The sequence below is a fragment of the Nerophis lumbriciformis genome, linkage group LG14, assembly GCF_033978685.3.
Source record: "Nerophis lumbriciformis linkage group LG14, RoL_Nlum_v2.1, whole genome shotgun sequence".
NCBI classification, from domain to species: domain Eukaryota; kingdom Metazoa; phylum Chordata; class Actinopteri; order Syngnathiformes; family Syngnathidae; genus Nerophis; species Nerophis lumbriciformis.
In genome coordinates this window covers 12,679,382-12,694,071 of record NC_084561.2, presented here as the reverse complement: position 1 = coordinate 12,694,071, position 14,690 = coordinate 12,679,382, and the positions used below count along the sequence as shown (strand labels likewise).

General features: G+C 41.8%; 1 protein-coding gene across 16 annotated transcripts in view; it reads right to left on the bottom strand.

The window, feature by feature from the left end:
• LOC133616581 (ephrin type-B receptor 3-like) overlaps positions 1–14,690 on the bottom strand; it is a 160,716-nt gene that overhangs the window by 55,285 nt on the left and 90,741 nt on the right. For all 16 annotated transcript variants that reach the window (XM_061976019.2, XM_061976030.2, XM_061976024.2 and 13 more), the window contains exons 2-3: positions 14,252–14,316; positions 481–1,153 (exon numbers count right to left, since the gene is read on the bottom strand). In XM_061976019.2, coding sequence (XP_061832003.1) covers positions 481–1,153; positions 14,252–14,316 — 738 coding nt within the window. The remainder of the gene's footprint in view (positions 1–480; positions 1,154–14,251; positions 14,317–14,690) is intronic.

Here is a 14,690-nt window from a genome sequence, read left to right as displayed (position 1 = left end):
GCATATACACACAGAGAAGTGCCCTGAATGTAAACGTAAGACAATGCTTAATTATTTTCCGTATGATTTTGTCTATAAAATTGTTATAAGTTCACCTCTGCATAACATTGTATCCGTATTAACGTTGAAAGAAAAAATACGAAAATACAGCTCAACTTACAAGGAACGATCACTTTATTAACATTATTTTTAGTGTGTGACAGAAAATATAAAAGGTATCCTTATTTAAATTATAAACATGTTTAAATCCATGTGTACCTGATTTAAACAGGTAAATACATGCTCTGTACTTCTCCCTTCGTACGTGTACCATTCCGTACAGCGGCCTTTTAAAAAGTCATAAATTGTACTTTTTGAAACCGATACCGATAATCTCCGATATTACATTTTAAAGCATTTATCGGCCGACTGCCGATATTATCGGACATCTCTAGTTGTGACTCTGACCCATTCCCGACTACTTCACGGCGTCGCACTCACCTTGGCACTGAGTGTCCTTCATGGCAGGTTCAAAACCCGCCGAGCAGGTGCAGGCCCCCACCGGAACCATCCATTCGCCGTCTCCGTTGCAGTACAACTTGAGCGGCACGGACACCTCCAAGGCGTTGGGGACGCAGGTCCCGGGTGCAATGACCAAGGACGTGGCTTCCGCTCCGGTCGCCGTCTCTGGAAAAACTGCGAAGTTGGCTATGGTGGTCGAGCACTTCTTGTAAAAAACCCTCACTGAGATGAGGGACATGCACGCCCCGAGGTCCTGGAAGGCCAGGTAGAACCCGGCTTTGGACAACGGCCCGAAACTCCTGACTTTAGTGTTGACCAGTCCGGAATCGAGCTTGGAGAAGCTCGTATCCGGGGCGATGGTATCCACTTTCACGTACGGGTTCTCCATCCAGAACGGACTGGTCGCCGTGGCCGAGTCGGAGTCCGACTCGTAGTAGAAGAGGTTGAAGGTCTCTTTGCAGGAGCCCGGGATGTTCGGGATGCTGTTGCAGTCGCGCACCGTGAATTTCATCTCCACGTAAACGCGCAGCACGTCCTTCCGCGGGATAAAGTCACTGCGTAGCCAGTTGTTCTGGTTGAGCTCTCGTACGTTGCATACTTGGTAAGTCCGGATGGGATTCATGGCGTCGTCGTAACCGCTCACCTCTTCCCACTGCAAAGAAAGAGACCAACGTTAGAAAGAAGAGTTGGATTAGGGGTGTCCAAAATACAGCTGGGTCAAATGAGTCCAATAAGCATTTAGGGCAGGCACGGTGTTCTCATACCATATACAAATAGCCTGATAGCTACGATATTGTCGCCATCTGGTGGTCAATGAAAGTAACTCAAGTCTGTGACCATTAATTATAAATCTGTGTGAAAGTTAAAGTTAAAGTACCACTGATAGTCACACATACACACACTAGTTGTGGTGAAATTACCCTCTGCATTTGACCCATACCCTTGTTCCATCCCCTGGGAGGTGAGGGGAGCAGTGAGCAGTAGCGGTGGCCGCGCTCTGGAATAATTTTGGTGATGTAACCCCAAATGCCAACCCCTTGATGCTGAGTACCAAGCAGGGAGGTAATGGGTGCCATTTTTATAGTCTTTGGTATGACTACCAACCTACCGATCTTATATGAACCAATCCAAACAACCTTCCCTAGTCATGGTGCAGGAAAAAAATAAAAAATAAAAATAACTTGCTCATTGAACTTTGCTGATACTTTGAGGCCCACAACTGATTTTTTTTACCGGCCCATGGGAACAATCTAAAAAAAAAAAATACTATTAAAAGTGGAATAAAAGAGCAAACAGGTTAAATGTAACGAGAAAGAGTTATTGCAACTTTTTGACTCCAGCAACAAAGATGTTATGCAGGCTGATTTTTTTCTTTTGTCATTTCTCAAAAAAAAAAAATATATATTTAAAAATCAATGTTATGGATTGTTAGCTCCAATGACTTCACATCAAATATTTCACTTTAAGATACTTTTGGGGGGAACATATTGGATATTTTGTGTGTTTGCCTTACAAAAAAAGCGTTCTTTGACAAAAAGGGCATAAAATAAGCAATACAAATAATTAAAGCGTATAATCGACGGATGGATCTAAAGTTGATCTCGAGGCTTATATGTTTTTTTTCTAGTTTGACAGGGGGAAAAAAAATAGTAAAATAATAATAATAAAATAACACCATATTTTTTACAGTAAAAGTCTGGCAACTAAGCTGCCAGTTTTTTTCTGTAAAAAAACAGTGGTCAAATCCACAGATTTTTTTTTACTCTTGTTTTTTTTTTAACTTTTTAAAAATATTTTTAATTCATAGGCAAATTCATTAATTATTTACTGTTACAAAGTTGGGGGATGTCTCTGCGCTGCTGACCTGTCTCTGCTTGGGATGGTCTCCTGCTGGCCCCACTATGGACTGGACTCTCACTATTATGTTAGATCCACTATGGACTGGACTCTCACATTATTATGTTAGAACCACTATGGACTGGACTCTCACAATATTATGTTAGATCTACTATGGACTGGACTCTCACACTATTGTGTTAGACCCACTATGGACTGGACACTCACTATATTATGCTAGATCCACTATGGACTGGACTCACACAATATTATGTTAGATCCACTATGGACTGGACTCTCACTATTATGCTAGATCCACTATGGACTGGACTCTCACAATATTATGTTAGATCCACTATGGACTGGACTCTCACTATTATGATAGATCCACTATGGACTGGACTCTCACACTATTATGCTAGATCCACTATGGACTGGACTCTCACAATATTATGTTAGATCCACTATGGACTGGACTCTCACAATATTATGTTAGATCCACTATGGACTGGACTCTCACTATTATGTTAGATCCACTATGGACTGGACTCTCACTATTATGTTAGATCCACTATGGACTGGACTCTCACACTATTATGTTAGAACCACTATGGACTGGACTCTCACACTATTATGTTAGATCCACTATGGACTGGACTCTCACAATATTATGTTAGATCCACTATGGACTGGACTCTCACACTATTATGTTAGAACCACTATGGACTGGACACTCACTATATTATGCTAGATCCACTATGGACTGGACTCTCACAATATTATGTTAGATCCACTATGGACTGGACTCTCACTATTATGCTAGATCCACTATGGACTGGACTCTCACAATATTATGTTAGATCCACTATGGACTGGACTCTCACTATTATGATAGATCCACTATGGACTGGACTCTCACACTATTATGCTAGATCCACTATGGACTGGACTCTCACAATATTATGTTAGATCCACTATGGACTGGACTCTCACAATATTATGTTAGATCCACTATGGACTGGACTCTCACTATTATGTTAGATCCACTATGGACTGGACTCTCACTATTATGTTAGATCCACTATGGACTGGACTCTCACACTATTATGTTAGATCCACTATGGACTGGACTCTCACAATATTATGTTTGATCCACTATGGACTGGACTCTCACACTATTATGTTAGATCCACTATGGACTGGACTCTCACAATATTATGCTAGATCCACTGGACTCTCACTATTATGTTAGATCCACTATGGACTGGACTCTCACACTATTATTAGATCCACTATGGACTGGACTCTCACAATATTATGCTAGATCCACTATGGACTGGACTCTCACACTATTATTAGATCCACTATGGACTGGACTCTCACAATATTATGCTAGATCCACTATGGACTGGACTCTCACACTATTATTAGATCCACTATGGACTGGACTCTCACAATATTATGCTAGATCCATTATGTACTGGACTCTCACACTATTATGTTAGATCCATTATGGACTGGACTCTCACAATATTATGCTAGATCCACTCGACGTCCATTGCACCGGTCGCCCAGGGGTAGGATCCCCACATCTGGGGTCCCCTCCAATGTTTCTCATAGTCCCATTGGGTTGAGTTTTTCCTTTCCCTGATGTGGGATCTGAGCCGAGGATGTCGTTGTGGCTTGTGCAGCCCTTTGAGACACTCATGATTTAGGGCTATATAAATAAACATTGATTGATTGATGGATTGAGAAGCGGCCCTCTATTGGCAGCCATGACTGCGGTGTGGCCCTCAATGAAAACAAGTTTGACACCCCGGGTCTGGTGGGACAGGCCAAAGTTAAGTCGGAGAAAATGCGGTCCTTCATAAATTATTTAATGTTTTTCCCCGGCCCGGTAGCAAATGCTTCACGGACCGGTGCCAATCCCCGAACCGGTGGTTGGGGACCGCTGCTATCGATGAAGTACTTCTCTAGTAAGTGCATTTAAAAATGATGAGTGTAAATTCATCACAATCACCGCAGCCTTGTCACCTCTTCAACGTGCAGCGTGTGGCGCTCATATCTGTGTGGAGGTATCGTACACAACCGCTTGCACTTTAATTAGACTGCCATCATCGCCACGTCTTCTGAAGGGGACAACGTTCCCGCTTAACCTTCACGCCGCTTCTTTCTTCCAGTGCATCTTTCAACGCCACTGCAGCACCCGGGGGGGGTGAATTACTCCCGGATAAAACCGGATTAAAATGTTCTAAACTTTGATTACCGGCTTTATTAAATGAGCGCGCGCATGCACGCTTTTGGCGCGACGCGCCGTATTGCAATGTTGAGTGCGGTGAATGAGGACGCCACAATTAAATGGTCTCACTTCAAACAGCGATGCCGGGGAGTGTGGGTGGATGTGCTCGGGGACCTGCTCTCCTTTCTACGCGTTCATTTTTTGGTGAGCTTAGGTTTTATTTGTATTGCACATTTTAAATCACCAAGGCAATAGTTTATGTTGGCTTTTGTGGTTCATCCCAATAGATGAAGAATGTTGCTCTCATCACACCTTATCCAAAGCATCAGATTGATTCTGTGACCTACTGATTACAGACTCCCTTTTTTTTGTTTTGTTTTTTTTGCTCAGCCCTTGCATAAATAACAAAAAGTCTCATAGGAACATGTCAACAGAGAGGTAAGGTATACACAGAAGGAATGTAACGATAAACGGTAATAATAGCTTCGTAGAATGATCGAAAAACCGTGATTCATAACCGCACTTTAAAAACGTATGGTCCGATTAGCGTTAGCTTGCTAACATGAAAACAAGAGACATCAACGTCTTTCCCCATCAAGAAACGTCATACCCCAATCTAAGCTTGTATTAACACTAGAGATGTCTGATAATGGCTTTTTTGCCGATATTCCGATATTGTCCAACTCTGACTTACCGATTCCGATATCAACCGATACCGATACATACAGTCGTGGAATTTTTCAACCCATATTCAATTGAATGCACTACAAAGACAAGATATTTGATGTTCAACTCATAAACTTTATTTTTTTTTAGCAAATGATAATTAACTTAGAATTTCATGGCTGCAACACGTGCCAAAGTAGTTGGGAAAGGGCATGTTCACCACTGTGTTACATGGCCTTTCCTTTTAACAACACTCAGTAAACGTTTGGGAACTGATGAGACACATTTTTTAAGCTTCTCAGGTGGAATTATTTCCCATTCTTGCTTGATGTACAGCTTAAGTTGTTCAACAGTCCGGGGGTCTCCGTTGTGGTATTTTAGGCTTCATAATGCGCCACACATTTTCAATGGGAGACAGGTCTGGACTACAGGCAGGCCAGTCTAGTACCTGCACTCTTTTACTATGAAGCCACGTTGATGTAATACGTGGCTTGGCATTGTCTTGCTGAAATAAGCAGGGGCGTCCATGGTAACGTTGCTTGGATGGCAACATATGTTGCTCCAAAACCTGTATGTACCTTTCAGCATTAATGGCGCCTTCACAGATGTGTAAGTTACCCATGTCTTGGGCACGAATACACCCCCATACCATCACAGATGCTGGCTTTTCAACTTTGCGCCTATAACAATCCGGATGGTTCTTTTCCTCTTTGGTCTGGAGGACACGACGTCCACAGTTTACAAAAACAATTTGAAATGTGGACTCGTCAGACCACAGAACACTTTTCCACTTTGTATCAGTCCATCTTAGATGAGCTCAGGCCTAGCGAAGCCGACAGCGTTTCTGGGTGTTGTTGATAAACGGTTTTCGCCTTGCATAGGAGAGTATTACCTTGCACTTACAGATGTAGCGACCAACTGTAGTTACTGACAGTGGGTTTCTGAAGTGTTCCTGAGCCCATGTGGTGATATCCTTTACACACTGATGTCGCTTGTTGATGCAGTACAGCCTGAGGGATCGAAGGTCACGGGCTTAGCTGCTTACGTGCAGTGATTTCTCCAGATTCTCTGAAACCTTTGATGATATTACGGAGCGTAGATGGTGAAATCCCTAAATTCCTTGCAATAGCTGGTTGAGAAAGGTTTTTCTTAAACTGTTCAACAATGTGCTCACGCATTTGTTGACAAAGTGGTGACCCTCGCCCCATCCTTGTTTGTGAATGACTGAGCATTTCATGGAATCTACTTTTATACCCAATCATGGCACCCACCTGTTCCCAATTTGCCTGTTCACCTGTGGTATGTTCCAAATAAGTGTTTGATGAGCATTCCTCAACTTTATCAGTATTTATTGCCACCTTTGCCAACTTCTTTGTCACGTGTTGCTGGCATCAAATTCTAAAGTTAATGATTATTTGCAAAAAACATTTTTTTTATCAGTTTGAACATCAAATATGTTGTCTTTGTAGCATATTCAACTGAATATGGGTTGAAAATGATTTGCAAGTCATTGTATTCTGTTTGTATTTACATCTGACACAATTTCCCAACTCATATGGAAACGGGGTTTGTACTTAGATTTCAGTTTTTGCAGTGTATTTAATTGTGCCGTTTTGGGGGGTGGGGGACCAAGCACTGAATACATCGATTCGAACGGGCATTGTTATTTTGCAATACTTGTTTTCCAAGGTAGGAGCTCAGGGTTCGGATATGAACATTCGTAACTTAAGTCGGGGGACAAACTCCAGCACACCGGCTGTTTCCTTTCTCGTGTTGAGCATCTTAATTAAGGCTGAGATACGGATGCGAGGGAGACGATGCTATCCATCCCAGACCCTAGAGGCCACGGGGGAGAGAGGAGGTAGACGGACACAGCCATGGGATTAGAAGGATGATCTGACAAGAGGCAAGGAGAATGAGAAAGCAATAATCACCCTGCAGGTCAAAGGTATGGCTAAAAGCATGACGTACCAATGGAGATTTAGTTAAGTGTGATGCCTCACTCCCTGCAGGCGCCTGCACTTCAATGCACATTTTGCTTGGACGTAGGGTTGTATGGTATATAGGTATTAGTATAGTACCGCGATACTAATGAATCATTTTCGGTACTATACCGCCTCTGAAATGTACCGGTGTCGAAGTCACGTCGTAACATTGCTGGTTTTACAAGCAGACGAGCATGTTCGGCAGCGCACAATCACCGAGTACTTAAAAGCAGACACAGTGTGTAGACAGAAAAGGGAGAACGCACGCATTTTGGCTTAAAAACTAAATATAAAGGTGAAGTTATAACACTGAAACTCAGGAAGAGGTGCTTTAAGAGATGGCTAGCTCGCTAGCGGCTAACGTCCATCCGCCGTCGGCAGTGTTTTAGCTCCTTCTGAATCACTAATCCTGGTTTCCATGGCGACAAATAAAGTATGTTTCTTTACAAGTATCATCCCTGCAGGACGAGGAATAGCTAAACTCACCGGCATCAAAATGTAAACAAACGCCATTGGTGGATCTATACCTGACATCCACTGTAATGATGTCAAGTACAGGCGCGTATCTAGTTGATACTACTATGATTGCGTCGATATTTTTTGGCATCACATCTTTTTTTCGTTTTTTAAAAATGTATATTATGTTTATAAACTCAGGAAATACGTCCCTGGACACATGAGGACTTTGAATATGACCAATGTATCGAATTGATACCTAAATTTGTGGTATCATCCAAAACTAATGCAAAGTATCAAACAACAGAAGAATAAGTGATTATTACATTTTAGCAGAAGTGTAGATAGAACTTGTTAAAAGAGAAAGTAAGCAGATATTAACAGTAAATAATTCATTTTCTACCACTTGTCCTTAATAATGTTGACAAAATAATAGGTAGATAAATGACACAATATGTTACTGCATATGTCAGCAGACTAAATTAGGAGCCTTTGTTTGCTTACTTACTAATAAAAGACAAGTTGTCTTGTATGTTCACTATTTTATTTAAGGACTTAACTGCAATAAGAAACATATGTTTAATGTACCCTAAGATTTTTTGTTCAAATAAAGCCAATAATGCAATTTTTTCGTGGTCCCCTTTATTTAGAAACGTACTGAAAAGTATCTAAATAATTATGGTCCCGGTATCAAAATATTGGAATCGTTACAACACTACCTGGGCGTGTACTATTTTAAACAATAAAGTCCTTTGTTTGTTTACAGAAAGGTCACCGGTAGTGGAACTCTTTTTACTCTTTTTAGTTTCTTGGCATTGATTCCACACCGCATGAAACATGCCGAATACTAGGTGCAGCTTCACAATCTGAAGAAGTCAGATAAGTAGCATATAAATGTGGACTAGGCAAAGTCCAGTGTGGCAAAGACAATGATAAAAACAAAGACCACGTACAGAACCTTATTTTTCCGACAATAAGCCGCTACTATTTTTCTATGCTTATAATTGATCGATTGATTGAGACTTTTATTAGTAGATTGCACAGTACTGTACATATTCCGTACAATTGACCACTAAATGGTAACACCCGAATACGTTTTTCAACTTGTTTAAGTCGGGGTCCACGTTAATCAATTCATGGTAAAACATAAAACATAAACAATGTATGGATTTTTCTTCGCTAACGCCCATAATGTTTTGCTTTCAACAAATAGTTTTCAACACCAACAGAGACACTGGAAACGTGTTTTATTGTTTGTTTGCTATGGCGCCATTTTTCGGACGAGTTCGCTCAATGCAGGCGCTAAGACATTGATACAACGTCGATTATATACACTGTTAAGTTTCGGACCAGTTGTTCCTCCCAGGGAATTCAAGTCACAAGTCGCTCCCAAGCTCTTTACGACACTTAAAGCTGAGTAGAAAAACCACCAGAGACAGAATAGGTATTTTGTAATATATTTGCAAAGCTTTGTATATATATATACATTTAGACCAGTCCAGCATAGAACATTCTATCGCGCCGCCAAGATGGTCTGTTCTCCCGACAAAAACCCTCTCCCCTCTTAAATCTCTCTAGTCAAAACACATGCACATTATCTCTATTTCTTACATTCCAAAGCTTCAAGGTTAACACACACAATTTACCTCCGACAACACACATGTCCTTTAAAACTGATTTTGAAACAACCTTGCAAAATAGTTGGTGTCTTAATGTTGGATCCACATTGGGAAATGACCAAATTCCAATGGTCAAATCAACGCCACAACCTGACGTTGAATAAATGTCGTCAAAAAGCATGTCGTTTCAACGTTGTATTTGTGTTGTAGAATATTGGTTGGGGAAATGACCAAAATTCAATGGTCAAATCGACGTCAGATAATTTTGTTTCAACGTTATGTTTGAGTTCTTCAACATCAAGACCCAATTCAAGAAGTTTGTTTTAATGTCTTGTGCCTGCTGGGGTAGTCCCTGTTTCGTGCCTTGAACCGGAAGTATAACAGTCCCTTTCTGCTCTAAAGGATTATTCATTGATCACTCCAAGCAACGTTTGTAAATTTTACAATATAACCAAAACAATATTTACTGACTGTCTTCATAAATATGTGTACTTGCTATCGTAATGTAATCAAACTAACGTTGTTAGCATTAGCTAATATGCTAACAAATGTTCAGGTGTCTGTGTTAGTATTATTCTTTTTTATTTTCCTATTTTAATGATGTTGGATCTGTGTTGTTGTTGTTGTTGGGGACAAGTGTTGTAAATTAACAAACACTATGATGCATACATTGGATAACTGTTTCAGATGTCTATGTTTTTGTATATGTCCCTATTTCAAATAAACCTCTATAATAATATAATAATAACTTACTTAGACTTAGACAAACTTTATCGATCCAAAAGGGAAATTGTTCCACACAGTAGCTCAGTTACAAAAGATGGAAAGTGTAAGGATGGAAAGGATAATGCAGGTGTGAAGGGAAGTGAAGTGAATTATATTTATATAGCGCTTTTCTCCAGTGACTCAAAGCGCTTTACATAGTGAAAACTCAATATCTAAGTTACATTTAAACCAGTGTGGGTGGCACTGGGAGCGGGTGGGTAAAGTGTCTTGCCCAAGGACACAACGGCAGTGAAGCGGGGATCGAACCTGGAACCCTCAAGTTGCTGGCACGGCCACTCTAGAAACCGAGCTATACCACCCAACAAGTATTAAGTAGACTAAAAATGTACCGTAATAGCAATATAACATATATGTAATATTTACATATTATTTATACAATATATTATTATATTTTTATATAATATATACAATATATAACGAATCCCAATTACCATGTACAATATTACAGTATATGTATCAGCTGCAGCTAAAATAAAATAAATACAATTGCATCCTTTTTGTATTGTTTCAGTTTCGTAAATTCACCAAAACGTCACCATGGAGTTATTGAGTCTGTTTAGCTGAATGGAGAGCTAGCTTTTTGATTGATTGATTGATTGATTGATTGATTGAAACTTTTATTAGTAGATTGCACAGTACAGTACATATTCCGTACAATTGACCACTAAATGGTAACACCCGAATAAGTGTTTCAACTTGTTTAAGTCGGGGTCCACGTTAATCAATTCATGGTACAAATATATACTATCATCATAATACAGTCATCACACAAGTTAATCATCAGAGTATATATATTGAATTATTTACATTATTTACAATCCGGGGGGTGGGATGTGGAGGGGGGTTAGGTTTGGTTGATATCAGCACTTCAGTCATCAACAATTATATCATCTGAGAAATGGACATTGAAAGAGTGTAGGTCTGACTTGGTAGGATATGTACAGCGAGCAGTGAACATAGTGGGCTCAGAAAGCAGTTAGCGGGTCCACGACAATGACTTATGTTTTGTTTGATCAGACGTTTTACTGCTGTGTTACAGGCACCGTTTGGAAACAATTTAGGTATGTAAATAAACTTTTATAAAATATTTTGTACCGGCTCATGGTCCTCTGCGGCTAATAAATGGAAAGATATTTATTTCCCCTAAAATTTAGTGGGTGCGGCTTTAATATTGGTGTGCAGAAAGTACGGTAATAAATCGATAAACCGACCGTGAGAACATTTAAAATACAGGAGTGTGGTTGGTCACTTAAACATGACTTTTGCTTACAAATGCTGAAATGCGGTCTTCGACGCTACAGCATAAGAAGATACGCTGCACGGTATGTCTGTTTTTTTTTACTGCATTGGTGATGTCACAAACAACCGTGGGGAATGTCTGTCTGTTGTGCAACACTGTAAAACAAGACAGAGCCGTCGTGACTCAGACAAGCCTGGAGAGCCTCCCGGGATAGTGCAGTCTGTTTGTTAGTGGCTCTATTTCGAGGTTTTGTTCTGGGTTTGACTCTTCCGTCTCGCCTCCCGCTCTCGGTATTCCACTATGTCATCCCAGCCACCGTGTTGGCTCCTCTGAAACGATCCACCGTAAACAGCAGCTCTGTCGAAGCATGCAAAACCCCCAAAATAATGAGATATTTGATGGACACATGTGGCAAGAGTCACAGGATAAATGCAAGCTAAGCGCTCTTTAAACTGTCCTTTTCTTGAAAAGGAGCATCTGTGGCCTGGTTTTATGTGCCGCTCCGCGTTGGTCCTTTTCTGCCACATTGACGCTTAATGACAGGGAGGAGGGTCCGGGAGAGGGAAGGGAAGATGGACGGCTGTGAGGAGGCAAAGCCCATGGTGGGGGTTTGTCCATCTGATTGTTTCGGCGAGAGAATACGGCTCCATTAATGGTGACCGAGATGGCTGAACGACTCTGAACAGCTGGGTTGAAATGTCCCTGTCCGTACGTTGGGGTGTAAAAAAATATATATAAAAATAAGGGCTCCACCTTTCAGAACCTAAGGGCCACAGAGAGAAGGGCCACACAAAAGGCATGCAGAGGAGTGATGGCGGGCTTTGAAGTCTAGTCGAGGAGAGGTCAAGACTCCTCTTTAACCCATTGTGAAAACCTCATGGGGGAACAACGTCAAACTGTCACTGGTACTTTGTGTGTGGCAGATTGCGACGCCACAGGTCAATTACAAGAAATATTCCCGCCTTAGGAGGTTAGTTTATGAAGGAAGTGATTTTGCATTGAAGTCGGTGGATCGGGACATCTGTTGCATGGTGCGGATGAGATCGATTGGTAAATGTGTTATACTTGTATAGCGCTTTTCTACCTTCAAGGTACTCAAAGCGCTTTGACACATTACCACATTCACCCATTCACACACTGATGGCGGGAGCTGCCATGTGAGGCCCTAGCCACGACCCATCAGGAGCAAGGGTGAAGTGTCTTGCTCAAGGACAGAACGGACGTGACGAGGTTGGTAGAAGCTGGGGATTGAACCAGGAACCCTCAGGTTGCTGGCACGGCCACTCTCCCAACGGCGCCACACCGTGCCGAAGTGAATCTTTTGTTCAACGCTAACACGCGCATCTGTTTGAATACTGAAACACTTGTTGTTGGGTGAGTTGTTGATTGGTACTTTCACTGGTACTTTGTGTGTGGCATATTGTGTGTGGCAGATTGCGACGCCACAGGTCAATTACAAGAAATATTCCCGCCTTAGGAGGTTAGTTTATGAAGGAAGTGATTTTGCATTGAGGTCGTTGGATCGGGACATCTGTTGCATGGTGCGGATGAGCTCGATTGGTAAATGGGTTATACTTGTATAGCGCTTTTCTACCTTCAAGGTACTCAAAGCGCTTTGACACTATTACCACATTCACCCATTCACACACTGATGGCGGGAGCTGCCATGCAAGGCCCTAGCCACGACCCATCAGGAGCAAGGGTGAAGTGTCTTGCTCAAGGACAGAACGGACGTGACGAGGTTGGTAGAAGCTGGGGATTGAACCAGGAACCCTCAGGTTGCTGGCACGGCCACTCTCCCAACCGCGCCACACCGTGCCGAAGTGAATCTTTTGTTCAACGCTAACACGCGCATCTGTTTGAATACTGAAACACTTGTTGTTGGGTGAGTTGTTGATTGGTAATTTCACTCGTACTTTGTGTGTGGCAGATTGTGTGTGGCAGATTGCGACGCCACAGGTCAATTACAAGAACTATTCCCGCCTTTGGAGGTTAGTTTACGAAGGAAGTGATTTTGCATTGAGGTCGGTGGATCGGGACATCTGTTGCATGGTGCGGATGAGATCGATTGGTAAATGTGTTATACTTGTATAGCGCTTTTCTACCTTCAAGGTACTCAAAGCGCTTTGACACTATTACCACATTCACCCATTCACACACTGACGGCGGGAGCTGCCATGCGAGGCCCTAGCCACGACCCATCAGGAGCAAGGGTGAAGTGTCTTGCTCAAGGACAGAACGGACGTGACGAGGTTGGTAGAAGCTCGGGATTGAACCAGGAACCCTCAGGTTGCTGGCACGGCCACTCTCCCAACCGCGGCACACCGTCCCGAAGTGAATCTCATGTTCAACGCTAACACGAGTTGTTGATTGAGGGGGCCACGCAATAGGGCAGCACGATTAATCAACATTGAGGTTTTAACTAATGCGATAAAATGTGTTTTTTTCTACAGCACCACTGACATTTGAGCGACAGCCATGTTCGCCAATCAAAATTGTAGAATTTTTTTGGTTTAAATCTTCACTCGATTCACACGGGGAGAAATACGACTTGCTTATTATTGGTGTGCAGAAAGTACGGTAATAAATCGATGAACCGACCATGAGAATATTTAAACATGAAGCTCAATGACTTTTGCTTACGAAAGCTGAAATGTGATCTGGCAAGCACAGATGTATGAAAAATACGATCTACTGAATATGCAAATGAAAGGTGTATGTCCCTTTTAAAGTTGATTCATAAATCATTACCAGACAGTTGAAACCACCAGCTGACACTGGTTCCCAGAAGGATATAGTAACTATTGTCCAGTTTTGGACCATTGGTTGTGTAGTGATTCACACGGTTGGCTTTATTCTAAGACCCCAAAAGATTTGCTTGTTGCCACATTAATAAATCAAACATGTTGTACAGCAAACTCACCCCGGTCTCAGGATGTGAAGTCCAGGCTAATTCTGTTGTGGCCCACTTTGTGTCCATCAGCGTCTCTGAAAACAAAAGCAGAACATCTGGGTCAGACAAAGAGGATCAATACAACAACAACAAAAATCAGAATTTTGACACTCAAGCCATGTCTAGACTAAGTCGTTTAACCCTTTAAACTAATAATTATTTAGCCTAAGCCCCGTTTCAGACACACTGAACCAGCGTTTAAGGTCTCCCTCCTCGGACAACTTAAGTCAGTCGTGTAATTCTTAGCTTTGTATGGACTCATTGATCGTTTACAAAGTGAGTCCGGAGAGGAAGTGACACCGGAAAGACCGCGCCCACACAGGAAGTGACGTCAGAAAGACCGCGCCACAGCCAGCTTCATAATAAAGTGGTTTCGTAGCTCGGAGCTAACCACTAGAAATACGAAGGC